The following is a 27,435-nucleotide window of genomic DNA, read 5'->3' as shown; positions in this document are numbered from 1 at the left end:
TGCACTTCAATAAATGGGATTTGTTTTCAAAGTGTCATTAACTTATAATTTCAAAGTAGGTTATCTTAGTTTTTTGTGTAATTTATCACATAAAACATCATTTTGAAGCATTGTGTTCTGACACACATGAATCATGAATACTGTCTGATTTTTCCTTGTTACAATTCAAGCTGTTTGGTTGGAAAATTTCAAACACAAAAAAAAGCTGGTTTAGTTAATTATATTATTATCAATGTTATTGATTGTGTTGTTTTGTTCTACTCAATTCTACCAAATAAAAAAATACTCGAAAGCCATTCAGCACAAGAAACATTCAACATCATTTGGTGATCTTCTTTGCGTAAGTAAACGACCAATAAAATCACTGTCAATGACGCTTGAGGTCACATGAAAGGCGGTTCTTCAAAAGCACTTATTTGAATACAACAAAAACAGAACTCGTTGATTCGTATGCGTCAGAAAACGTTAACGATGCAATTAGGAACAATTAATTGCTTACTGAACAGCCAATTTAAGCCACAGACCATTCATCCACCAATGTTTAGATCTTTCTTTTTTCATTTTTTTGTTCGGCACGATTTACTGACCTCCAAGCGCATTTCTACGCCAACCAAAGTCTGGTTTACCTCTCCTGAGTTTTGTTTTGCCTTATTTTAACCATTTTCAGCTCTGTAAGTATTGGAGGTAACCTGACTAGCTTGAGTTAAAACTGAAAGAAAACAAAAACCGAACAAAAACCTTACTCTCCTTGAGAGGCTCGTCGTCGGTATGGGTATGTACAATTTTTCGACAACACAAACCGGACTTATGGTGTGCCGTGTGCCGCCGTTTCGAGTAAGAATCATATGAGCAGGAATTATGCAACATGATTATTTTTAGTGATATTCGATCAACGATGGAGGATAATGCAGACAGTCTACGCAAGTTGCCTGTGTCCGCCAGGTTTGGCTCACGAGGATTGACGTTGGCAAAGGTCAATGGTGTCAGAACGAGTGTTTTGCGAGTTATTCGCCATTGATGGAATGCACTGGTAGATATCTCCTAGGCAACATACGATCTAAAGTTGTTTTATGAATGCATTTTATAATCAAATTCATTGTTCACTGATGATGAAAAAAGATTATTTTAACTCCACTCACAATTGTTTTAGTATTTCGATGGTATAGTGAGAGTTCGATATTTAAATATGCTCATATATCAAAAGCTGAATGATTTTGAAAACTATTAAGTTGTTTCACCTTAGACCTTGATAGCCGATTTGGCTTATGTATCCGCATAAGCAGGAGCCCAAGAAGAAGTAATTGTTTCACAGTACAAATTTTCTGTAAAATCTTTCAAAAATGATTTGTTCTTAGAGATATATGCAATACATATACTCATAGCCAAGTGTGTTTTAAATATAAATAGGAAAACACTGGGTATATGAATAGAATGTCGTCTCAAAATAGAATACATACCACTAAATGGTCCACTTCTACGAAACGTTTACTTGATTGTGTTATATTTTTACTCATTTCACAGTTCTGAATACAATACGTAGAAACAGGTCATTTCTACTGAGTTATCGTAATATAATCAGAGGTGTTATGCAATAAACTTGAGAAACGCTTATTTGATTATTTGCTTTCAATTAAAAAACATCGACAAAGTTCGCGTTTATTTGATGTTGTCCAAATCGAATGTACAAGGTAAGTAGTAATAACTATCATTAAAGTAAATGGTCACAAAAATGAGACGCTTGCATGCATAAATTTTAATTTTGAGTGTATTTCGTGTAAAGTATATCTATAACATTTATCTTAAATTAGTCCAATTCGAATCTTTCTCCCTTTGTATTTATTACCAGTCGCAATCGTTGTTGAAAAGCGTTACAGCTCTCACGTACGATATCCGGAAGCATTTCATCCCGAATTATCTCCAAACGTTGCTTGACAGTATCCACAGTCAATCCTTTGATACTCCCTAGTTTGTCTAGCATGTAACCCCATTTATAGAATTAGAGAGAATTCAAATCAGGCGAAGAGGCAGGCCACTCTTTCGAAGAAATAAAATCCGAAAAATTGTGAAGAGTTATTGAGAAATAAAATTCGGATAGCCGGTGATAGCTTTCGCCTGGTGAGACGGTACAGAATCTTGTTGGAAGCCGTATGGTGCATTTTTGTAGTGTTTTTTGACGATGGGAAGCAAATGGTTCTTCAAAACATTATTGAAATAATATTTAGTGGTGATTTTAACACCAGGTTCAATGAACAGCAATAGAACCATAACATTTTTTGAAAAACATCCCCATACCATCACCCTGGAAAAATCCTTTTTTATCTGAATCTAAATGTGAGCAAAAGTTTCGTGCAGAACGCCATAACTTGAGCTGGATTACGTACTTTCAAGGTTCAGAAGGCCTCAAACCGTGACGAATAACAGAATATGGTCACGAAATGCCGTACCCGGAAGTTATACGATCAAAAGCTGACGATACCACACTGCTACGCAATGGACGACAAGAGTTACGTGAAAGCGGACTTCAACCACATTCCGGGAAAGCAGTTCACTTCCAGTTCCAAGGATAAGTTTGGTGTTCCCTCCGAAACCTCCGAACCTCCGAAAACGGAAGATATCGAAGTTTGCCAAGAAACTCTTGATTTGGCAAGTAATTTGTTCATGCGAAAAGCGGAGTACACCTTTCGTGACCACAGATACCATGAATAAACAGGTGTATTTGAAAGAGTATCTCCAAAAGCGACTTCTACCTCTTCCTCTTCATGCCATTACGCAAAGGACGTGCTGGAGTAGTGTAAGGCAAATAATATCGATTTCGTGCCGAAAGATCTTAACCTCCCAAATACACTACAGCTGCGGCCAGTCGAGTGATACTGGGCTTTTATGAAGCAGAAACTTTTGAACCAACCTAAAGCATTCAAAATTGTTGAAGAAATGAAGAAAGCTTGGGTAAATATGCTAAAACATGACGGATTCGAGGTCCGAGGTTGTGCAAAACCTCATGGGCGGGGTTAGGGCCAAAGTAAGGCACCCGGATATGGGGGAGATTTAAAATAAAATAAAGATGATAAAACCACAGACTAAATAAAACTAAGTTTAATTATTTCATTTAATACCCTGAATTTATTATGGCAATCGGATAAAAACCCGCATTTTGCGAGTTAATTTAGTGTATTTTGTCACTCTCTACACAGCACTGTTTAGAGTCCCACACTGGTACGAGTACCTTGATCTTCTTATCCCACTTTAGAGGTACTATAAAACACTTTAGGTTTTATTTCTTTCTTCTGCCATTTTCTCCGTCTATTTGAAAGACTATCGTTATAAAAACTAATAAAGTCAGACTTCATTATAAGTCAAGACAAAATATGAGGTTGGGCCTTTGCGATATCTCGTGTACCTTTAAAAAACCCCAAGTAACATTGAGAGGCTCTCTTTGGCATCCTTCTCTTCCGATTATTGCATCGCCTTTTTAATCGAAAGAAAACAGGCCCGAAGAGAATCTCGCATTGAAACATAAGTCCTTTTGGAAAGTTAAGCAAGATATTAATTTACTTTCCAATTATTGTACCTTGCAACAATTCTACGAATCCTGCGAAAATTCATATTTGAATAATAATTATCCCGTCCTTACCAATATATTGAAGATATGCTTTTCTAACAAGGAGGGGTACAGAGATGAGCAAATAAAGAAAAACTGAAAAACTCTAATATTTTATGCGTGGAAGTCTAAGAAGGTGCAATCTCCGCAATAAGAACACATATTTTTTATGAAGAATAATCGAAGGGCTCGCGCAACTACGGACCAAATTTTTACTATCCGCCAGATCTTGCAGAAATGTCGGGAGTACAGCGTGCCCACGCATCACATCTTTATTGATTTCAAAGCAGCATACGATACAGTCGATCGAGACAAGCTATGGCAGATAATGCACGAACACGGTTTTCCGGACAAACAGACGCGACTGATCTGAGCTACATTGGATCGAGTGATGTGTTTCGTACGCATCTCTGGGACACTCTCGAGTCCCTTCGAGACGCGGCGAGGGTTGAGACAAGGTGACGGTTTATCCTGCATGCTGTTCAACATCGCTCTTGAGGGGGTGATCCGACGGGCGGGCATCGAAACGAGAGGCACGATTTTTACCAAGGGTAGCCAACTTCTAGGCTCTGCAGATGACTTCGCTATCATAGCCAGGAACTTTGCGATGGTGGAGGCAATTTACGCCAGACTGAAAGCGGAGGCTAGGAGAATTGGGCTAAAAATAAATGCGTCGAAGACCAAATACATGAAAGGAAGAGGCTCAAAGGAAACAAACGCGCGTCTCCCACGGACGGTAACCGTTGACGGCGACGAACTAAAAGTGGAAGAGGAGTTCGTGTATTTGGGATCGCTGGTGACCGTCAGACCACGGACAACAACACTAGTAAGAAGATTCAATGGCGCATCCAAACGGGAAATCGGGCCTACTTTGCCCTTCGTAAAACGCTACAATCAGGAACCATACGCCGCCGCACGAAGCTAACAATGTACAAAACCCTTATTGGACCGATAGTTCTTTATGGACTTGAAGCCGTGACGCTGCTCACGGAGGACATACGCGCCCTTGCCGTGTTCAAGCAGAAAGTGCTGCGGACAATATTTGGCGGAGCACAAACTGAAAGCGGAGAGTGGCGAAGGCGTATGAATCACGAGCTACAGGCACAGCTTAGGGAGACTCCCATCGTATATCTAGCGAAAGTTAGCAGGCTACGGTGGGTCGGACACGTCGTAAGGATACCGGACGACAGTGCGATAAAAATAGTCCTCTTCAACAACCCCACCGGCACCAGGAACAGGAGGCCCAACGTGCACGATGACTCGACCAGGTCGAAAGCGATTTGCAACTTCTGAGACGACGAATTCTGTCTTCATGGCCTTTGATCCAAATAAGTAGAATCAATAAATCTAAATAGTGTTCCTAACCTAAAAAAATAAGTTCAAAATTACATGAAATAATTAAACAGTGTTCTTCCCTCAAATACCCCAGGTGTTTTTAATTACTTTAAATATGAACGGTAAAAAATGAATTAACTAGAACTGCGCAGAAAGAATACAAAGATATGTAATCTCGAGAAAACACACACGATTGAGAACCATTGTTTTATTACCAGATAAACTCAAAAGGCAGTGATTAAATTAAAAAAATATGTAACTGCATCAGACTTTCAAGTTCATTGCTTTTCAAGCCATTTATTATCAATGATCAGATATGCGATTTCCTAATACTTTTTTTGCTTTCTGAGAATGTCCGGCTCAGTGAAGCTAAGAGAATTACTTAATGCAGACAAAAATCATTAATAGGAGTCTGCAAAATTAAAAAAAAAGATTTTATTTCAGAATTCGATTCTGATATTATTGATACCAGTTTTACAACGGTGCTAAATATTAGGAGGAGTAGCTGAAAAAATATTCAGTTTAATATTTGTTTAAGCTTCAAGACAAGTGTTGAAAAAGATTTTTCATAATGAACTCGTCTGTTTTTATTTACAATGACTGTTACTGTAAACATCAAACTAGACAGTTATGAAAACATGTCATACTTGGTTTGCTTTCATACCTACTAAAAACTAGATTTCCCATACCGTAAATCTGATTGAAAAAGCAAAACATTTTTGTATGTTGCACCAGAGTGGAGTGCTGAATATTAACCGAGTTTTACCATTTTCGAATCTGAAAGAGTGACATCTGAAAACGCATGTTAGTTCAAGTTCTGCATGGCAATTTATGAGATCATGCCATATCGAATAACACGTTTGCGAATTCCCCGCCATAAAACATTCGCTTACTCAAACACTTATCAATTAACCTTGCTGTGATTATTGGTCGGTAAAACAACGAAACTCAGGAACCCGGATGATTGTCAGACAGGCGCAGGGTGTTTGACCCGCTAAAGTAAAGCACCTCGTAAACACGTTGATTATCTTTTCGGAAGAGTCGTATGACTATGAGTTTTCTATAAATAGCGATGGTCTGGTAAAACGATGATTTTCGAAACTTAAAATAAAACTAAGAGTAATGAGTTTGGATTTGGATTGTCAGTTAAAAACAGATTCTTTTTTCCGTCGTTTACATCATAATATTAACTTGTGTGTTTTTAAACAGTGTTCATCCGTCTGCTTCACTGTTATATCAGTTGGAGTCTAGAATATAATTGCTGAAAATAAACAAAAATATTGACAGTAGTTTCACGTATTTACATAACTTTATATGCCCGTAATGTTGCCTGTAAATTTTATGTTTTTCTTGAAAAGTTTTTCCCGTGCATGAATGAACAAAGTTTTTCTTTGTTTTTTCAACTCATCGTAGAAATATGTTATATAATACAAAATAATATCTCCAGAATAATTGAAAATAACGATAAATGTTAGTGACTGAAGCAATACACTGTTACTAAATTAGCTATACTGTGCGTGGCAACAAATCATACCTTGTCATTATGAAAATACTTGTCGACTGTGTCTGTACAAGTCTACCAGGATCAGATAAACGTACTCGAGGGTAGTGGAATATAGTATAAAAAATCTTTCCTAGCTTATTTCAAACAAGGCGTAGCAGCTTAACACCACAGATTTGCCAAAATAACATTTTAGCTTCTCTCCATCTCGCTATCTTTCAGGGTCGATTCCTTTTACAGATATAGCTATACCTATTTAACGATCGATAGGCAACGGTTATGTGTAGAAGTGAGTGAGTTCAGTGCGTAGACAACTAACTTTAAAAAGTTGCACAAGAAGACTGCGTGAAATACTTCATTAGACTTGACCAACCGAATCCATGCACAAATAATATTATCAGCTGGCTTGTTTTTTTTCCTGCCGATTGAAGAGAGATATTCGTAACGTAAGTATTCATATAGGTCTTACTGTTCGAATGTTTGGCGATAAGTTTTCAACTGCCTCCTCTCAGGTCGGCCTAAGACATTTTGGTTTCGTGTATTCCCGTGTGGTGAATTGATATTTTTGATCACTGGCCACGGTTGTTTCTGTTTCATCTACACTCTAAGGTACAATCATTGATTGGCATGTTTGCTGAAGAGATTTCTGCTATATACTTATCACATAATTATATCTACTTATTGTTTCTGCAGCGTACATTGAATTTGAGATAGGCACGAAAATACGGAGGTAATTGATTACTTTTAATTTGACTTTCAATTTAAAGCCTTAAAGCACCGATGACATTCATTTATAGAAGTTAGGGTTGGGTATGGTTATATCTACCGGCATGGGATCGCTATTGATTCATTTAGATTTATATTATTAGACACTGTGAGGTTTCTAATGGTTGCGGTTCGATTCCAGCCATTTTTCACATTCAACAATCAAATAGCAGACCGAAATAGCAAACCATAATGAAAATGACTTGAGATTCACGGTCAAAATAATGAAAACTGAAACCCGTAAGAACAATGGTTTGTCTCTACGTAAACAGTGAGTCATTTCTTCCTCCGCGATTCACATTTTAGCTTCTTTGATTTTGAAAACAAAAACAAGAGGGCTTCATTTTATGCAAAACAAAAACGGTTGAACGGACTGCCAAAGTCCATACTTATTTCACGAGAATTCGGTACACATATTTAGTAAAAGGTTTTTTTTAATTTTCACCAACTCCCATTTCCACTCACATTTCGTTCAGTATCGAAAAGTGCGAAAAATTAGCATCGTCATTGTTGTTTTTATGACCTAGATAGTAAGAGGGAGGGATCGGTGGGGTGGTGGCTTCATCGTCAGGAAATTGCATTCCAAAAGGGGAGAGATAGACAGACAGCAACCAATACACCTTGGTATCGATCAAATCGTACTTGGCTTGGACAGAGTGAAGGAAGTTTAACCAACTCAGCTGTTGCTTGCCTCGAAAAATAAATCGTGTGGAGGAGAACGTTCGGTGAGTGTACCTACCCATACTTACTGTTCTGCGGGAAAGAGTCCGTCGTCGAAGCGTCACGGAAAATTTTTTACTCATCTGTTCTGGCCATCGGTAGTGGTAATGGCTCAGAAATACTCAAATAGCGGAAGTTGGGGGGAAACCGGCTGATGTAGCAGAAGAGAGGAAGAAACATCGAAGGTTGAGAAGATCGAAATTTAAAACTAGGCTTACACTAAAAGTATGTAGGAATAATAAGAAAATATTTGTTGTTTGCATATACCCAGTAAGGATAGGGGTGGGGGAAAAGTATTGAACAAAACTTCTATTTTTACATTGCGTTGCATGTTTTTTGTTTGTCCCGAGGGTATGCCAGTGATTTAAGTAACTTATTTTTAGTGATATGCATCCTAAGCTGATAAGAGGAAATCCCGATGGTTCCTTACAGGCTAGAAATTGACAGGGCCTCTACCGCTTCCCTGCCTCCGAGATTGAAGAAAAACATCTTTCGGGCCATGCGCAATAGTCAATCAGCAACATGCACACTTTTACATTCAAACGAAGCAATCCTTTTCAGGGTCACCCCAATCAGCTAATATCGAAGTTCTAAATTTAAACGGATATGATGGGTAAAACATATTGAAAACTACCCTGCAAAGATGGTGTTTGCTTTAATTCCGGTACGAACGATCGGATGTTGACGAGGGGCGCAGCGAGCAAGAGCAAGGAAGATGGAGAGAGATATGGCGGAGAATATACGGTGCCATGGAACTGGAGAGCGGCAATTCGCAACCGAGTGAATTAAAGAAATTTTGTTCATCAGGCTATGTCTTAGGGTGGAAAGCTAATTAGGTAAGTTTTGAAGTTTTTTTGTTTTTCTTTGTAATGGCTTTTGTAGGCTTACTTTTTGCTCAAGGAAGCTCATTAGCGATTGAAAATTTTCTTTAATAGTCCAGGTCCAGGTTATAGTGAACTACAATAAGTTTGATGGTTTGGTTATCTTTTCTGATGATAAGTATTATTATGTTAACTGTATTTTGTATCCTACTGTTACAATAATTTTTATCTTCGTGCTATGGTTATTTGGCGAAAGTCAGTAAACTACGGTGAACCGGACTCGTCGTAAGGAAAACGCTTCTATACAACAACGCCGCCGGTACCGGCACAGAGGAACTCAACGTGCGAGAAGACTCGTCCAGGTATAAAGCGAAATTTTTTAAAAGGAAAAAAAACTTCAGAGATGTTTGTAAAATGGACGACGATTTAAATGGAGCTTAAACAGCACGAACCACCCCGGCTCTTAACTGCTGATGAAAATGACGAGGTTCGTACAGCCAGCCCCGTATATTTTCCTATGCTCTAAACTGTTGGCTGTTTCAAGCTTTAAAGTGTAGAACAAATTTCTTCTGGGGGGGTTTAAACCTCGCTGTGCCCGCACAAACATATTGTACAAGAATTTAACAGCGGGGCATTGTGCGTGACGAAACTAGTTACGCTTTTTCGTATGACGCTGGATGGGTCAACATCATTCGTCAGAATAGCGGGGAAGACCTCAGCAGCTTTCGTGACGTTTGATGGACTCTCTAACCTGCTATTCAACATTGCCTTGGAAGGCGCAATACGAAGAGCAAACGTGAAAATGAACGGGACATCACGAAATCTCATCCTCTCAAATCTATCATCACATGCTTTTTGGTTTTGCGGATGACGTCGACATCATCGTAATCAACCGTAGAGCAGTGGAAGAGGCCTTCTAACAGATTCGTACAGTGAACAAACATCGCACCATTGGAATACTTATAAAACTATCTTTCTATTAGCATCAAAAGATTGATCCTAGCCCAGCGGCATTTTGAAATATAAAGGACTTTTTTTTCGAAAAAAAAATCCCACTGTGCGTTGTCTTGATATTCCTGAAAAGCAGCTATACATCATGTGCTGAATAAAACTTACCAGATAAACATATGTTACATAAAATTGTTCCTTTATGTTTTGGGATATATCCCAAACAACAATGTGAGTTTTATGGTACTCTTATGGCAGTTTTCATGACCAGTTTTGGTCTTAAATGCCATCATAAGAGTTTAATAAAACCCAAATTGTTACTTGGGAATATCCCCTGCAGTTCCCTTGAATATTGTTTTGATTTATATGTCCACTAACTATGCCTGCGTACAAAATTTTACGGATTTTTGGAGTCTATTTAAAATGATTATTTTGAAAAATAGTTCGAAGACCTATTATCGGTTTATCCCTAACATTCTCTACGTTGAAAGCGGGGGATGCGTGCATTTTTTTGGCTCCCCGTGTACGACAGACAGAGAGTAGGAACACAGTCTGCAATCTTGGTGTGATGTGATAGTGACCTCCTCGTGTTGTACGGTTCGTTTCGGTCACCCGAACCGTTCACCACAAGCCACGCTTTTTTCGAACCGGTGCGGTGTCGATTTGTTTGAAGCGCGCGTCATCGTGCATGCTCGCTTTTGTTGATGATTTAATTAATGCAAAAACAGCTGAAAAATGCTCGACAGCTCAACCGAAATCATATGATCGCAGCATGAGCAACGACCGACGCGCTTAGTTCTTGTCCTACTTCTCGATAAAAAAAAAACAAAACAAACGAGAAGACACCAGTCAGCGAGCCGATGCGTGAAAGGTTTTGCGTTTTTGAAATGTGCTCTCCGTCACTCTTTGTTTTTTTCTTTACGATATTATTTGGTGGCGCGTGTTGCCACTTTGAAACTGTTTATTTTGGAAATGAATAACACTAAATTGAAGGCTTGTTATATTTTTTACAGGTGTAAATTAGTTTTCATCATCCATGCTTTTTCCATGCTAATTGAATGGATCATTTACTTTTGTGATATTCACTCTAACTTACGAATGAAAAGTGTTAGACAACCCATAATTACAACAGGGCATGCAACTAATGTGATATCAAAACTTATGGAGGAAAACAACCGCACATGCTTAAGTAGGGTTTGTTTATTGTAGCGTTCTTCTAAAATAATTTGGATAGACAAATTTTTTTGATGATACATTGTCGACAAATTTGATATTGTTATTTTCTTTTGTTTTATACTAACGTTACAAGAGGATATCAAAACAGTAATTTAACTTCCAAAAGGTTCTTATTATTTCCTGTCGTCCTACAACCAACATCGATAAACAACGTTCTAAGATATTTGTGCCGATGAATTGTGTCCGATCCGATGACTGATCTTTTTCTCTGAGGTTTGCTATTCAGCATGCGTTAAATTAATGTAAAACACAATGTATAAGTCAGTCGATAATACATGCTTTTTTGTCCTTACAGATGCACAACAAAGTTTACTTAAACATTATTACTGTATCTATCTTTCTGAACTCACTGGTTTCCTTTCGTATACACAATAATAACAAGCCTTTAAACTTTTATCTTCCATTCACTTTATAGCGCGCAAACAAATCAACGAAAACTAACATACAATTGGCTAGTTGCAACTTGAGTAGCTGTTGCTTTGCGTTGTTTTCCTCTTTTATTCGACTTTTTCCAGGTCACACTTTTGTATATTCGGCACATTTAAAAGTCAAATTTGCAAAATATCCTTTCTTCTTCTATAATTTTACTACAAATGCGATATACTTTCTTTCTGCTGCTGCTGCTGCGATAGCATAGAAATCATATTTATCTGCCAACTGACATAAATATACAATAGCTATTAATGGGAGTGGATATATTTGTCGAGTGTTTTGAGGTTGCACTCACTGGTGCAAGAGTAGAAACCAAGTTTATTCAACCAAGCAGGTGGTAAGAATGGCATTGCAAACACTGTATGGATCACAGTTTGAGCTGGGACGTCTGTCTTCGAGGTAGCCCTTGTTGGCTTCGGCCACTCCGCGAGGAATGCGTACGCTGGTACTGCGATCGGCAACACCCCAGCTGAATTTATCGATAGATGAAGTCTCTAGGCGTCCTACCAATCGGCGTTCGTTGTCTTTTCCTCCGCGAGGATCGTACGCTTTAATGTGCTTGGCATGTTGTTTGGAGAGCTTCTCAATAGCAGCCTTGATGGCGACGATGCCGTTTTCTGCTCGCATTTCCTTGGTGGAGAAATTGCAATGGCCTCCAGCACCGTTCCAGTTGCCTTCCATTGGTTTTGGATCGAAGGTAACTACTACACCATAGTCTTCAGCAATCCTCCACAGAATATACCGGGACACCCAGAGATCATCGGCACATTTCATACCAAGATTCGGTCCAACTTGGTATTCCCACTGGGCTGGCATAACTTCGGCATTGGTTCCTGCAAAGTCAATACCTGCGTACAAGCAAGCAAGGGCATGTGCCTCTGCGATATCACGACCAACCACATTTTGAGCACCGGTAGCGCAGTAATACGGACCCTGCGGTCCAGGGAAACCACCAGATGGCCATCCGAGTGGCCTGCCATCGATATCTAGGAAGGTATATTCTTGTTCAATGCCAAACCACGGTTCGGTGTCCTTGGTCTTATTGTAGGCCTCCTGCATAGCATGACGCTTGTTTGATTCGGTAGGTTTACCATCCGGTTGGTACGTGTCGCACAACACAATCACATCGTTGTCTCCAGGCTTGAATGGATCCTTGTAGAGAGCTCGTGGCACTAGCTTGATATCGGAATTTTTTCCTAGTGCCTGATATGTTGAACTGCCATCATATTGCCAGTTTGGCAAGTCCTCTGGTTTTTCCGGTACAAAGTCCAAGACACGGTCCTTTAGGCGAACGTTTTCGCCAGTTCCGTCAATCCAAACGTACGTAGCTTGAACGTATTTAGGATTGTACTTCAGATTCTGATAGCGATCAAGTAAAGTCTTGTTGAGGTATGCGTTTGGAGAATCCTTCAAAATTCTCGCTGATCGTACTGTGCTAGTACTGATCATGCGCGTTGTTGTCTTGCCGCCTAGTGCAGACAGTTCTTGGCGAATCAATAAACCAACCACTTTGAATGCCATCTTCTCCAGATGCTGCTACTGTAGTAAAATGCTAACAAATCTCACGGTAGAAATCACTTGCTTACAATCGATAAAACCACACAAAAACTTTGTAATTCTCTTTTTGTTTCAGGTAGGATTTTTCTTATATCACAACTTTTATTGGCATGTGCATTAAATTTGGCTTCCACCTGGAAAATATATAATAACACAAAAATATATGAAATTCACTCTGTTTTTAATGAATGAGTGGGTGGTTCTTGTTCTTGTCAATTCTCAGCCGCACCTTTAAAAAATATATGCTCCCAGAAGAGAGAATACACCAAATCAAAACTTAATTAGCAATTATTTCCAAATCAAAGAAAAATATCTTCTTTTTCCATTGAAACTTCAGTTAACTGAAGAACACTCACTACTGACTGGTATGGCTTCTGCTCTCTTTGCTGCTACAGGTCCGACTGAGTTAAACGACAAAGTACAATTAAAAAAACAGTTTTAACCACTGCACTCGCTCTCTCTTATTCACACACTCACTCTAGCAATGGCGTGGAAAACTCGTCTAGATGCTCGCACTCCCACCGCCCGCAGGGTCGAACCGATGGCAGCTGACTCGTTACTCTCTCCTTTGTGGTGCTGCTATCAACGATAAGGCTTCCCACCTCCCGGAGAAGCTCGGCAATATTGAATGAAAGGCAAATCTGCTGCTGCTGCTGTTTGTTGCTGCCGCGGCTGTTGTTACCAACTAACTACAGAACCGAAAGGTTTGAAAGAATTTTGCGAAATGTTCAAGCTCGAACCACCATTCAACTACTTAAGCCCGGCCACACTAGTGCAGCTCAGGGAAAAGTGGATTCGTATGTACACAATGGTATGTATACGCGGATAAGACAGCCCTGGTTTGGAGTTTATGTACACGGAGCAGCGTTACTAGCGATGCGATGGGTGAATGGAAATAATAACAACCAAACAAACCAAAGCTGTCGATGTGTAATTACATATATTGTCCACTCTCACTCTCAGCGCATATGTTCTACCCGAGCACTAATGGTTGTTTTGAATCAAACCAGCGACGGTACACTGAAACGTGGGAATCCCGAACAGTGTAAGATAATAAACACAGCCTCAGCCTTCCGAGCGGTCAGGTACGTATAGGTATAGTCTAGTCTTACGAAAAACGGTCCAATCTAGCTGTATTGCTAGGTAAATGCGTATCCTACGAATAACCTATACCAACGAAAAGAACATTAACAAGCATCCTGATGCTACATAGGAATTTTTTGCCTCCTTTTTATTGCCTTTTATTATTCTCCTCTTTCATGAAGTGATGAAGTGATGATGCTAAACAAACCTGATTGCAGTAAATAAGGTTTATATAACTTTTTCTTCTTCTATTATTAAATTCCTAAACTCGACAGGAGGGATAAAAATATTGACTACAAAGCAAATTCATGCCAGTTCACGAATCGATCCAGAACGATCTTTTCCGCTTTGGCTGAACATGACACTGCAGAATACAGATCCTGTTTTTAAGCAGTCACCGTTTTTTTTTTTTTTTTTTTCCATGTGTGGACTCATTACTGCGACCAGTATAGTTGATCTATTGTAATATCGCCCGGGTGTTTGCTGTATGACCTGCACTGCATTTCTTTTTGCTATAATCGCTATTGAGTGAGCGATATGCTTATTAAATTTTATGCGTGCTTGCGTGTATTGGGGTTTACCCTTCCTTCAAAGCTTAATCTACTTTACCCACTTATTCCTCGCTGCCAGCACTATCCCATATTATAGCCGTCCCTGGCGAGGACTCATTCGTACCTCTGACCAGTACACTTAACTATAGGAGGGACATTTGCATTGTTGAGAGGCTTCAGAGGGTAAATATAGAATTCAGCACGAAGGAAGGGTAAATGGAGGGGCCTGAGAATAAACCCATGCTAAAGTCACTTGACATCGAGAATGGCTTGATTCTACTAAGATTCGAACCCACGACCACTCGCTTGTCACCGTTGCTGTCAATATTATGGGTTAAACCATGTATAGGACAACTATCATTGCACTATAACCCAGAATTGAAGTTAAGCTAGACCAACAGCTTTGGATTAATCTTATAGATGGTTGTTGGTGTCTCCAGCGGTATATTTTCAGTTATATATAGCTTATCTGACAAATTTAGCTTCTTTGCTCTTAAAAATAAAGGTGTATATCAAGTGAAACTATTTTAGCTGAGAGCGAGATGGTCAACTAAATGACAGGTAACTTTGTTCACCATGAGTTGTGTTCTTCTTTTAATTGTTTATGAATAAATTTCAATTTCGAACTAGTCATCAGCGTCCGGTTCGAAGCGATTTATTATTTTGTTGAGCGTTTGAGATTGTTTTTTGTCCGTATAATCATTAATGTAAATTGATTCATTTGATTTGCCATTAAGGTATCCCGGGGCAAGTGGGAATACGGGGTAAGTGGGAACGTAGCTCATAGCTCTCTTCAACCTCATTTTCTCCAACCGAACCTTTCTAGAAATGAAAGATACAACTCAAACGCATGTATTAAATATATAGATTATTTATAACAGGCATTCCAAACATCAAAATTGGGCTTTCAATTTAAGCGTTATTTTCAATTTGCGTTGTAAGTTTGACGCACCTTTCTATAAATGATATTTTGGCCACAGGCTTTACGTAAAAGTACATCTTTTTCTGACAGTAGGTAAACATAATGAGTGTATTAACACCCGAAAACTAGTTGTTTAATTTGACAAACGGCATTAAAAAATGGGTCGAAATAAGGGGCCACGATTTCGAGTGATTTTGGTTCGTTTCGACCACGTTAATCGAATGGGCGAAACGAACCAAAATCACTCTAAACAAGAATCGCAATGTCACCCAAGGTCGGCACTTCAAAGCACCCGGGGCAAGTGGGACCTATTAAAAATAAAGTGTTTCAGCACAAAACTTCCTGTCTTAATACATCTTTTGGATGAACTTTCCAACATTTTCAGTTCAATTGCATAATATTTATGCAATAAAACCAGTAAAGTTTTAAAATAAAACCGAAAAGGACTAAACCAAGGGGCCCCAAAAAAGAAGCCCATATTCACAGTTTGTGAGGGAACAAATAGTTTGGACACATTTTGGATACACCTGAACGATGTTAATTAAATTTTAAAAGTCTAATTTGATATGATTAAGCAAATATGCAACTGGAATTGAAACAATAAAGTGTTGTGTAAAGTGTAAATTGACAGGCCATTTTCGTAAATAATCCTTCGAAGTGATACCACTGAAGAGTTTCTGTGCTGAAAGAATTTTGAAATAATCATAGGTATAGAAAACACAGTGGAATAAACCCAAACTATGCATTTTTTAGGTCTTACTTGCCCCGGTGTACCTTACAATGTTTGCTAGAAACAATTGATTAACAAAAATTACCTCTTAAAATGTGATTCTCAGTAAAGGCAAAACCCGCCAAACGCTTGTAATATTGTTTAAAACATCATTCTCTAAAATTTAAACTTTAAGGCCCTAATAACATGCAAGTTTTTCTCACATTTTTTATCGTTTTCAGAATTTGTTGTTATTTTTCTTCATTCCATTTGGTTCTTTGAAGTGCAAAAATTAGCATAAGCATAGGCCGACCGTATGCTGCTCCTCCGTTATTGACTAGGTCCGATGAAAATTGCAAAATGATGGCTGGAAAAAGCATACTTGGGACAGCAGGCTATTCCACATTGTGCAACCTTATCAGGTCCCTGCATGTTAATCTATACCGACGCCGACCACGTCCAAATGCGGGTCCTGGTGGGATGGGAAGGAATGTTAGTCCAATACGTGTTACTACTGACCAGGGAATCCTCTGCATCTTCACGAGCATTAAGGGAAAGTAATTGTTGTTACTAGAAGGTAAATGATATACTTATTCATGTGTTGTCTTAACATGACATCGAGGCATATTGCAATATCTGACTCTTTTTTTATAAACCTAATATATTGGTAGTGAAAGTTATCAAATATTGTTTAATCATCAGTATAAAGAACATTATAATATCACTAAAAGACGCGTGAGACTGTGATATCATCGTGAGTTCAATGCACCGACAACGAGAACTATCCGAGAACACAAACGAATTCGAAGGTCGCCCGCCCGAAACAGCGCGACATCCCTATTGAATCGAATACCGAATCGGTGACAAAACAAAAACTCCTTCCCCGATCATGCCACGCAACTATCACGAACTGTATCAATATACATTAATTCAGCATTATGCAATACACAAAAGAAAAATCAAATACTTATCTCATGCTCCTAAAAAATTAAATACTGGTATTAAATCAATAGGTATTTCACGTACCTAATTGGTTTTTTCAATTCCTATTCGTTCGAATGAATCTAGCACTATTTGAATAGGAAATCACTATATTTGATTATTAAAGGACAAGTATGGTGCCTTATTCGTGATTTTTTGTGACATTTGCATTTACATAGCACAGCACTGAATTTCGTTGAAAAAGCGCGATTCACATCAGAGCACTCGCGACTACAACTGCACTCCAGAAACACCGGTTTCCTCGGTTCTTTGCAATAATTTTTAATTAATTTAATTAAGTTAATAATTAAAAAAAAAAAAAAAATAATTGGGTAGAGAGTTTTGTGTGACAGTTGCGTATTTTTACAGTTGGAGAAAAACTTTACACAATATATTTTTAATATTTGTGGCTTAAGAAATATGTAAAATGTTTTACTGAAACGTAATGCTACTGACAAGATGAATTTCAAAAATAGATTTAATAAAAAATAAAATGTTAGAAATTAAATTTTTATCAGATTTGTTTAGCCGTATAGAGCCGATGTGGTCCTTGCCGTATCATGAATTCCTATCCGCTGTACTCGGTCCTGGGCTACTCGAACGCTTGGACAAACGCAAATCGCCTTTAACCTGGTCGAATTATGTAGCACGTTGGGAACCTCTATTTTTGGTGTTGGTCGAGTTCTTGAAGAGAACGGATTTCACTGCACAGTCGTCCAGCATTCTTGGGACGTGGCCGTCCCACCGTAGTATCCCAACTTTCGCCAGGTGTACAATGGCTATCTCTATAGAATAGTGTAGTGTTGCAACTCGTGGTTCATACGCCTAAGCCACTCTCTAAGCCACCACAGCCCACACGCCTAAGCCACAGCCAACTAAGCCCTATTCGTTTGTACTCCGCTAAAAATAGTCCGCAACACCTTTCGTTCAAATACGTCACGTGCATGTATGCCTTATGTAAGCAAAGTTACAGTCTCAAGTCCGTAGAGGACTACCGGTCTGATTAGCGTGGCCGAAAAACGATCAAACACATAAGCATTCCAGTGCGGCGTGGAACAACTTCAACATCATAAAACACCACTCCTGTAAAAACACGATTTTAAAGCTTTATGTACCACAGAAACTGCATAACATATTGGAATAAACTTTTTTTTTATTTTATTGGTAGAAGCTTGGCAGACTTTTATAACTTTTGAGCTTTATAAACGAAATACAACAGCCACAGAAAAAGAAAAGAAGAGAAAATTTAATTTTTTCATGCATCTTTTCTTCTTCTTTTTCGTTTTTCTCCAGCTGTGTTTTGTTAACAAAGCTCAAAAGTTATAAACGTTTTTGCCAAGCTACTACTAACAAAACAAATAAAGCTTGTTGCAACACGTTGTGTAGTTTCTGAGAAAAAGTTACATAAAGCTTGAAAATCGTGTTTTTACAGGAGCGCCGTTTTATTCCGTCGAGGTAGTTCCACACCGCACTGGAATGCTTATGTAAATAATCGTTTTTTGGCCGCTTCCCGTGGTCGGATCATTACCAAATTAGTATCAAAATAAGCGGAAAAGACTGCAGATGCAAAATCTGAAATAAAAAAATTATGATTTCTTCAAAAGTTTTAGACTTTCATGTCCCTTTAAATCTCCTTACTCGTATTGTTGTCGGCGGTCACCAGAGATGGACTCACCAACCACTTTCACTAAATTGCAATAGACAATAGGCTGCGTTAATCGAAAAAAAATGAAACACTTACTTTGGTGATAAATTTCTATTGTTTGGGTAAAAATTGATGCAATTTTAAGTAAAACTAGTTTAGAGTGTAATGTTTGCGTGTGTGAAATTTCGTCACAATTTGTCAAGTGGTTATCGAGATAGCTTCCAAGTATGAAGTACTTCGACAAAAAATTATGGGCGCGGTCGTGGAAAATCCAGGCCAATCTTACAGGTAGATCGCGAAACAGTTGGGAATCGACAATTCAACCGTGTCCCGTGTGGTAAAATCGTTCAAGGAGACCCAGACGACCCAGTGGTGAGCCATCAGCGGAAGAAAAGCAAAGACAACCGATTTCGTGAAGGTGAGTGGGGGAAGGTGAGGGATTACTTCAAGCACAATCCGAACCTTTCGATTCGGAACGTGGCTAAGAAGGTCAATTTTTCAGTCTTGTTCGCTGAGTAGACAGTGAAGCGGGTCGAACTTCATATCTTCAATGTAAGGAAGGCACCTAACCGAATCGATAAACAGAATACGGTGGTAAAATCCCGCGTCGGGAAGTAGTAGTAATTAGTGCAGCTGCAATGCATCGTAATGGACGCCAAGCAGATCTGCGGTCTAGAGTTTTTTGTTGGCAAGTCCTACTTGGATGTTCCGGAGAAGAAGGTCGACAAATTTGCCAAGAAGTATTTGGTGTGACAAGAAATCTGTGGGTGCGACAAATTTGGCAAGCCGTACATAACAACCGGCACCATCAACAGCCAGATCAGAGTCTTTTCACCAAATTTGTCAATTTGAATAAATGTTTTCTGATCTAATATCTGCCCTTCTAGCACAGTATAATACAGTGGTCAGGGAAAAGGTTTATAGTCAAATTTCACGTTTGTTTGATCATTCATTTTTAGGCTTTTCGAATTTCCAGTAAGCACCGTATCGTACAGCTTTCGCACTCTGAGCGCTTCATCGAATATATGATTATTCTAACGAGGGCTGGCAAGACCTTTTTTCGATCCGAATTCGATTTATTCTCAAACGAGTTATCCTTACTGAGCTTCCTGATCACCGTTCGCACAACTTTCTCACTTACACCATCCATTTTCGCCAACTTTCTTAGTGACAATCGTGACACCATCACGCCACGCATTTGAACAAAAAAATATATTGGAAAAAATATTTCGCTGCAGAGGTGCTCAGTTAAGATTGAAAAAAAAAACAGATGCAGAATAACGTATGCATTAAAAAATAAACTAATTTTAGCGATTTTTCATGCGATTGCCCTGCCCAGGGCTTCGACCGATCCTTTTTTTCTACCGCAGTCACACCAACGCGCATTCAAGTTCACACCGTCCGTTTAGAGGTGGAATACGAACGCTATGCATAACACAACTGGCAGTTTGCTCAGTCAAACGCCGATCGCACGCAGCAGAACGACCGCGCTCTAAAATTTGTTGACATTTTTGTTTCGATCAAGTTGCCTTTACCGTTTGGAGCAGCGAATGACTGCAAAACAGTCAAATGATTGGCAATCACCACGCTAACGAAAAGCAACCGCACAATCGTATGATTCAATACTACAAAAAAACAACCACTACATGTGCATGGAAGAAGTCGGTCGGACTCCGTCCAATACAAACTAATATTTTGCTTGCGTCGCACCGACGTCCGGGTGACAAACTATTACTGTGAGCAGCCGATTTGGAGACAAAAAGAGAAACGAAAAAATACGTCACCGTATGCTTCCAGTCAGTTTGCAGTTTATATTCTCAAAGCGCAAAGCAAAACGGGAGATCGACTGGTTGCTTTTGCTGAGATGCCGCATGAATTGTAAGACGGCAGCAGCGCAAGCGGGAGATTGACTGGATTCAAAAAACAGTCAAATGATCGTTCAAAAAGCGGAGTTTGAATGCGGAAAGTTCGCATTCACGGCAGTCACATTCAACTTGCGATCCCTTTTCAAGCCCTGGCCCTGCCACCTGATGGCGAATCAACTAATCTATCGCTAGTCATAACACTGTTGTGTACAGAAAAAATTGACAGCGTTATCAGTCAGCATCCATGGCGAAAACAGTCAATCAAGTAACTACGCTCGATGCTTTGTTCGTACTGCCAGTTTCACTCTGGAGCGAAGAAGCTGGGTATTGTGATGCATTAGACTCGTGTATCGTGTCTACTGGATATAGCCGATGCGGGATTTACAACATCCTCTCTCTTCTAGAAAAAGATGAGAGTGTCGAACGGAAGTCTGACTCCGGCCGCTTGATGGTGCTACGCGACTGTAAAATGCAGCCAAAGCTGAATAGGAAACCCCAGGTGGCCTCATCGTTTTGCACCATAGACCAAGGGTCGGAACAACTGGCCAAAGGATGAAGACCTACCTAGCCAAAGTGGACATTTTTAGAGGGTTGGTGAAGAACATTTTTCCGGCGAAGAACGACGTCGTGATCATAATGGATGACGAGATCTACTTACTTGACGCTGGACGGCAATGACTGGCAGGGGACCGGGTACTTTATATCCCCTACCAAGGAGGCAAGCGCTGATGAGCGAGATCTTGTCCAATAATTTCACGATTAAAACGAAAAAGCAGCTGATCACCAAGGTCATGAAAGAGCTGAGCCATCTTTTCATCAGCTATGGCTAAGATTCCGGCTAACTGGGGTCAGACCGAAACATCGAAACATTCTTGTAGAAGGCTTAATAAGGTTTTTTAGGCAATTTAATCGATTCAATTATCTTCTCAGGTTCTTTTTTTCATCGCCATCCGAAATTACACTTAGGTTAGAAAAACTCCGAGATAATTGTTTATCATCACAGATTAGAGATTACAGATGACAGATCGTTACAGAAAAAAAATCATTATAGATGATTGTAGTGAAGATAGGAACAATACTCAATACTATAGGAAGATAGGAAAGACTAATGATGGCGCCCACATCCTAATAAAATAGAGATTTTTAGTTAAGATTAGCGATTGCACATTTATCATTTGTTACTGTATCGCTTACGAATTATTCAACCAATGATGAATCACGGCACAAACAGTAACAATTTCATTCCTTGTTTTGATGATTTTGCACATTTTCTGCTAATAACCCTTCACTGCTTTACTTGTTGAATATTTTTTTCAAACCAACTATTATCAAACCATGGAGTCTAAACTTTCGAGCCTAAATGTATTATTTTTGTTCGTTGAATACTTCGTCTCACAAGTCGGAAACTACAAGCAACAAACTAAGTCACCGAAAGTAACGAATAGTAAATAGATCGGAAACGAGTGTTTATGTCAACAGATAAGATTCGTCTATAGACGGGTGGGTATATGTACTACTAGGACACCAGGCGCGCTAGACAATACACTGTCAACAGCAAGCGGCTCGTGCTTCGTATACCTATATACTATAGTGTTATTTGTAGAGTAATTCACTATATGTAGTATGAAGAAAAACAATAACGCAAAGATGATACGGGTCATCCCTTCCTGGGATCTTGGCAACGAAACAAGCCACTTGACGAGTGCCTTATGGTTTAAAAATTTATGTCAATGGAGATATGTCACTAAATGTGAAGCATTATGCAACCATTGACTTGTTTTGTTCCTCGTTATCATTGTACTTAATTGTTTTCACCAATAATTGTCACTGTTTCTTTATCTATTATATCAATAGCCACTTCGTCGACTGTTGAAGATTTTAATTATTTAGTAACACAAATTAGAGTGGCTTGCTGTCAAGTGATAAGGGATTGCTTTTATTCATCAGTCAAATCAGCTTAAAAAACTTGAAACATAATCAAGATTTCACCCAAGGCGATAAATCACCCGTCGTATCATAAATCCATTCAAAACTCATCTCGACTGAAAACCACTGTGTTTGAATGTATTAAAATATTCGAAGGCACTTGTAAAGTATTGGTTCATCTCTTGTTGAACCACTGTAGCCTACAGTTAATCCTTCCTCTTTGCTGTACATTGGTCGAAGAAAGTTTCTCAGAAAGATTACTAGTATCATCGCACTATCCTGGAGACAACTGTTGCCGTGGCGGCAATAACAATTTCAGCAGCAAACATTAACACTCTGATTCAATGAGCGTTTCTGTGGAGTAAAACAGAGCGAAATTACTTCCAGCTGATGATAGCTCTATACATTATTGCCGGGCGGCGTAGAGTGGCGCTTAGCTGGTTGTTTGTTTTGCTCGGCCGAATGGGTAAACATAAATACATACAGTAGGAGGATGAGGAGCTACAGCAAACCATGAACGATACATAATTATAATGATCATAATAATACATAACAATCCGTTCAGGCGTGAGGGAGAGTGCATATCATCGATTTAATGTGTGAAGATATGGTTTTATTTTGTACCACCCTTCATTAAATCCATGTTTGAATAATTGCTGTGCATTTTTGGGATTGTGCCTTAGTGATTTTTTCCCGTCACAAGAATTGCGGAAGTAACGTTTCTAGTGCATAGAAATTGTTAATTCCAGCTCAATGGTATTTAATTTAACCCATTGAGCTTAGATATTTGTGACAAATGCATAACAGATTGCGTTTGTTAAAAGATTGTTTTGAAATTGCGATCTCAAGAGTTGGCTAAAATATTGAGATACAAAACTTCCACACAATTGTAAGAAACGTGCTGCTCGAGCCGCACATGTATAACAGAAGGATTTAAAACAGCGATCAGTTTCGTCTGATCTAATCTTAGAAACAAATCCAAGGTGCCGAGATGATTAGATACTTAACTCACGGTGTAAATTAAGTGACGATTTGGTGTTCGGCAAGACACTAAGGGCATTAACTTGATCCAAAAGCAAAGCAAAGCCTTGATGGCGTCACATACAATTTTCGGAACTTGACCTTCTGATTTTTTCGACAGACTTACAGGACAATTGCGGGGCTAGTGCTACGATCCTATAGACTCTTGTGGCTTGTTGCACTATGTGCAATTTATTGCCTTCGATGGTATAATTAAAGCAAAGTGGGGTTTGAATGCAAAGCAAAGTTTTGGGTTATAAGCGTCTATCTTTAAAATAATCTAATATAATTCGTATGTAATTCAATTCAGAGATTCGAGAGTTATGGAAACCCTAGTGCCCCCCACCACAGTCGAGCCCATGCAGCCAGCGTTCATCCTCCCAAGCAACCAAAAGTTCGAATTTCACTTAAGAAACAAACTTGAAAGTTCATATTTGGTTCAAATTTAGTTCCGCAAAACTTTCTTGCTGAACAACCAGACACTACATTTGTAAACCGAACTTCATTCTCATTAAAGCACCGTTAATATCTGTAGCAACCTGAAAGTCCAACATGCAGCTTGAAAGTTCAACATACAACTTGATAGTAACTTAGAGTTCGGATAATGGTGTCTAAGGAAGGTTAACAAGCTTTATGTTTATGGAGGTATAGCTTGCTAAGCAGCTTTACTTGCAATTAACCGAACTTCAAAGTTGCCTTGAGTTCGCTGCATAGAGCGCTAAGAAGCTTCTGAAGAAACTTTGGCAAAAGTTTATAAAACAGCACATGTAGTTCTATTTTTATACTTTTCCATTTTCTACCTCCGCCTCCTCCAAACTTTTGTAAAGTCGGTTCATGCGATTAAGATAGACCATTTAAAAAAAGCCTAACACCGACCGCTACTGGATTTGAACCCGAGCGTTCCTCGTTGCATGCCTATCCTGATGCATTGCGCCATCTCTGACGCCGCTAGTGACATGAATTTTGCCGATGAGTTGTTCTTAAGTGTAAGTTCGTTTCGGGGCTGTGATAAATGAGAAATTAGCACGTCGAGTTAAAACGATGCAAATCGCATATTCCAGCAACGGAGCAGTGGTATGCGTCTAAGTTACCGGAAAGAAGTACGTGAGTTCAAATTCCCGAGGATTTTATGTTGGTGGTGTGTGGTAAGTTACAATAAATTAATATTTATAAAAAAACAGTCGATTATTAACCGAAATTAAATACCTTAGTTAATGAGAAATGTCATGAATCTGCAAAACAGGGAAGAAGTGGAAAAATATTCCCCCAATCTTTCTTATTTTGAAAATTATTGGAGTTTCTTTTAGGGTTGAACAGTTTTCTATATAGCGACTTAAGTGAACTTTTGGCGAACTTTCTAGTTCTGTTAGAGGTTACTTTGTATTCCTTTCGAAGTTTAAACATCAAATACGAACTTGAAAGTACGGTTAATTACTTAAAAATGAAGTTGAATAGAGTTCTATTCATGATCATTTCGTTGGCTGATTAAGCCAAAAATACCCTTTTATCGGAACTTTTGGTTACTTGGGCTGGTCCTGTGTGTGGAAGCGGTGACGGGGTCTTCCTGTCTGCTAGGTCAAGTATATTTACTATTCTGAACTTTCGATACCTGATGTTGCTTTAAGTCCAAGCACTTCGGTTTGTTGGCCTGACACGAGCTTCGCTGACAGCGGTTTACCTTTCACCTGTAGTCACCGGTAAGTAGCGTCACGACGTATCATGGTGTCTCATCACAAGGAAACTTGTACCTGATTGTGTGCCTTCGGTGTATTACCAGAACGTCAGAAGTTTGCGGACTTGAATTTCCTCCACGGAAACGTGGCTACTGGCTAATATCGGCAGCCATGAAATTTCGCCTCACTACGCTATATTCCGTTTGACCGTAACGAACTGACCAGTAGCAATCACTCACGGGATGCTGTGCTGATTGCAATTAACAACTCTCTGATATGTGAATCTATAACTTTTCCAAACCATTTGATATAGAAGCTTGATACAGATATAGTTGCTTTATATAAAGATATATCTTTTGCCCAATTCATGTACTGATGTATTCAATACAATTTGTTGCGGATTGTCTTTCAGAATCGGACATATTCTTGTCAATAGACGACTTTAATTTACCCAAATGGAGATATATTACTTCGAATGCCTCAGCTTACAGAAGTAATGTTTGCCAACGGCTTGAGACAGATTAATTATATTTTCAACACGAATAGTAGACCTAGTATTTACCAATCTCCCAGAATGTCTCTACATAACAGCAACGACTTCTGACGACCGAGATCAAACTTGACTATTCTGCATATGACTATGATATGTTGAACTCTATTTTTGCGAGCATGGAGTAAAATAATCGATTTTCTAATGCCGACTCAGTTGACCAGATGCTATTCACTGGTACTTGTATTTAAGAAAAGACAAGTCTTGATTTGCAGTTTCAAGCAACCGTGGTGGACCCCTCAGCTTTAAATAGGATCCTTCGTGTTTCTGGAAATTCGTTAGGAACGAAAAACCGGCAACAATGTTTCTGCGTCGGGCAACTTCGAGGGAACAACTTCGAACTCGAGTTCAGAAGTAGCCAAACTCTTCGCTACGTTTTTCAAGAGCGTATTTGGTAAAGATTAGCCGTCCAGCGGCAGAAATGCATCGTGCATATACCACTCCAAAATATTTATCTACAACTTGTGCAGTTTGCAACAAATGAAATTTGGAAAGCGCTTGAAGAGCGCTTGACTCAACGAAAGAACTCGGAACAGACAGTCTACCTCCAGTAGACCGCTTCGCTTGCACCGCCGATTACCGCTGTTTTTAACCGCTCACCCAGTAGTAGATCGTTCCTAATCGCATGAAAGATGGCGTCTATAGTGCCAATTTATAAGTCCGGAAGTTACAAATCGATTACCAATTATCGTGGTATGGTTTTTGACAGCCTCAGCAAGGTATCCGAAAAACTCCATACAACTATGGAGCAACCATACAACTGCACCGATCATCTCTAACAGCTATCACAACGTTGCAACGATATCACGTGATTTAGGATCTAAGCGGCAAGTAGATTTGCTCTTTTTTGATTTTGTGGTGTACCTCAAGGCAGTATGCTTGGTTCGTGCATATTAATAATTGGTATATAATTATAATTAGCTGATTGTGCTGCTTTCATCACTGAAACTTCCTTTCGCCGACGATCTAAAATTGTTTCGAATGATTGCTACCCCTGTCGATTGTGTCGCTCTACAGAAAGATATTAATCATTTGCTAGCCTAGTGCAGTAATAACGGCATGCGTGTTAAAAGCAAAAAGTGAAAAGTAATCATATCGTACTGTCGCTGCAACACCGTTTTATTAACTCCATACGCAGTATGGAAACTCAATTCCAAGAAGGTGATTGATTTTAATAACCATGTTAACCAACCTAATTGGGATACAATCTAATAACAATCCTGCCTAATTCCTTCAATTGGACCAGCTACAAAGACAATCTCCAAGACTTTCGTAGTGGCATTTTAAACTCAGTACCTTTCTGGAATACAAAAAAACACAGATCATTGCGGTTAAGCGTTTGGAAAAACTTTTTGTCTTCGACCTTATAACAGGTAATATGGATCGCTTCGAACTCCTGTACCAGATACCGTGGAATGTATCCCCTCGTCGGCTTCGGGATCCATCGTTAATGGTAAAGCTTGCTTCAGATAGTAGTGGAACAAAACAATTGCGTGTATTTCAGTTATTTATTATTGCATTCAAGATCTTTTCTTACACAAATGTAGCATTTTCTTCATACTTTTAAGAAAAAATACGGATAAAATTATTCGTCACG

At 39.1% G+C, this 27,435-nt stretch overlaps 1 protein-coding gene across 2 annotated transcripts; it reads right to left on the bottom strand.

Annotated features, from left to right (window-relative positions):
* Positions 1 to 10,876: 10,876 nt before the first annotated feature.
* On the bottom strand, positions 10,877 to 13,624 carry LOC128744747 (glutamine synthetase 1, mitochondrial-like). 2 transcript variants are annotated; one of them, XM_053841960.1, is made up of 3 exons: positions 13,391 to 13,624; positions 13,143 to 13,314; positions 10,877 to 13,047 (listed from the first exon to the last, which is right to left on the bottom strand). In XM_053841960.1, exon 3 carries the CDS (start codon positions 12,875 to 12,877, stop codon positions 11,675 to 11,677), a length of 1,203 nt encoding a protein of 400 aa, XP_053697935.1. In that variant the 5' UTR covers positions 12,878 to 13,047; positions 13,143 to 13,314; positions 13,391 to 13,624; the 3' UTR covers positions 10,877 to 11,674. The 2 variants fall into 2 exon arrangements, with proteins under 2 accessions (XP_053697935.1, XP_053697936.1); XM_053841961.1 differs by lacking the exon at positions 13,143 to 13,314.
* Between the last annotated feature and the right edge of the window lie 13,811 nt (positions 13,625 to 27,435).

This window comes from Sabethes cyaneus, chromosome 3 (genome assembly GCF_943734655.1).
Source record: "Sabethes cyaneus chromosome 3, idSabCyanKW18_F2, whole genome shotgun sequence".
Classification (NCBI taxonomy): domain Eukaryota; kingdom Metazoa; phylum Arthropoda; class Insecta; order Diptera; family Culicidae; genus Sabethes; species Sabethes cyaneus.
This window is presented reverse-complemented; position numbering and strand designations above follow the sequence as displayed.

Bases quoted from the DNA above. Each gene is read 5' to 3' on its own strand.
- LOC128744747 (XM_053841960.1), bottom strand. From the start codon at position 12,877: ATGGCATTCAAAGTGGTTGGTTTATTGATTCGCCAAGAACTGTCTGCA.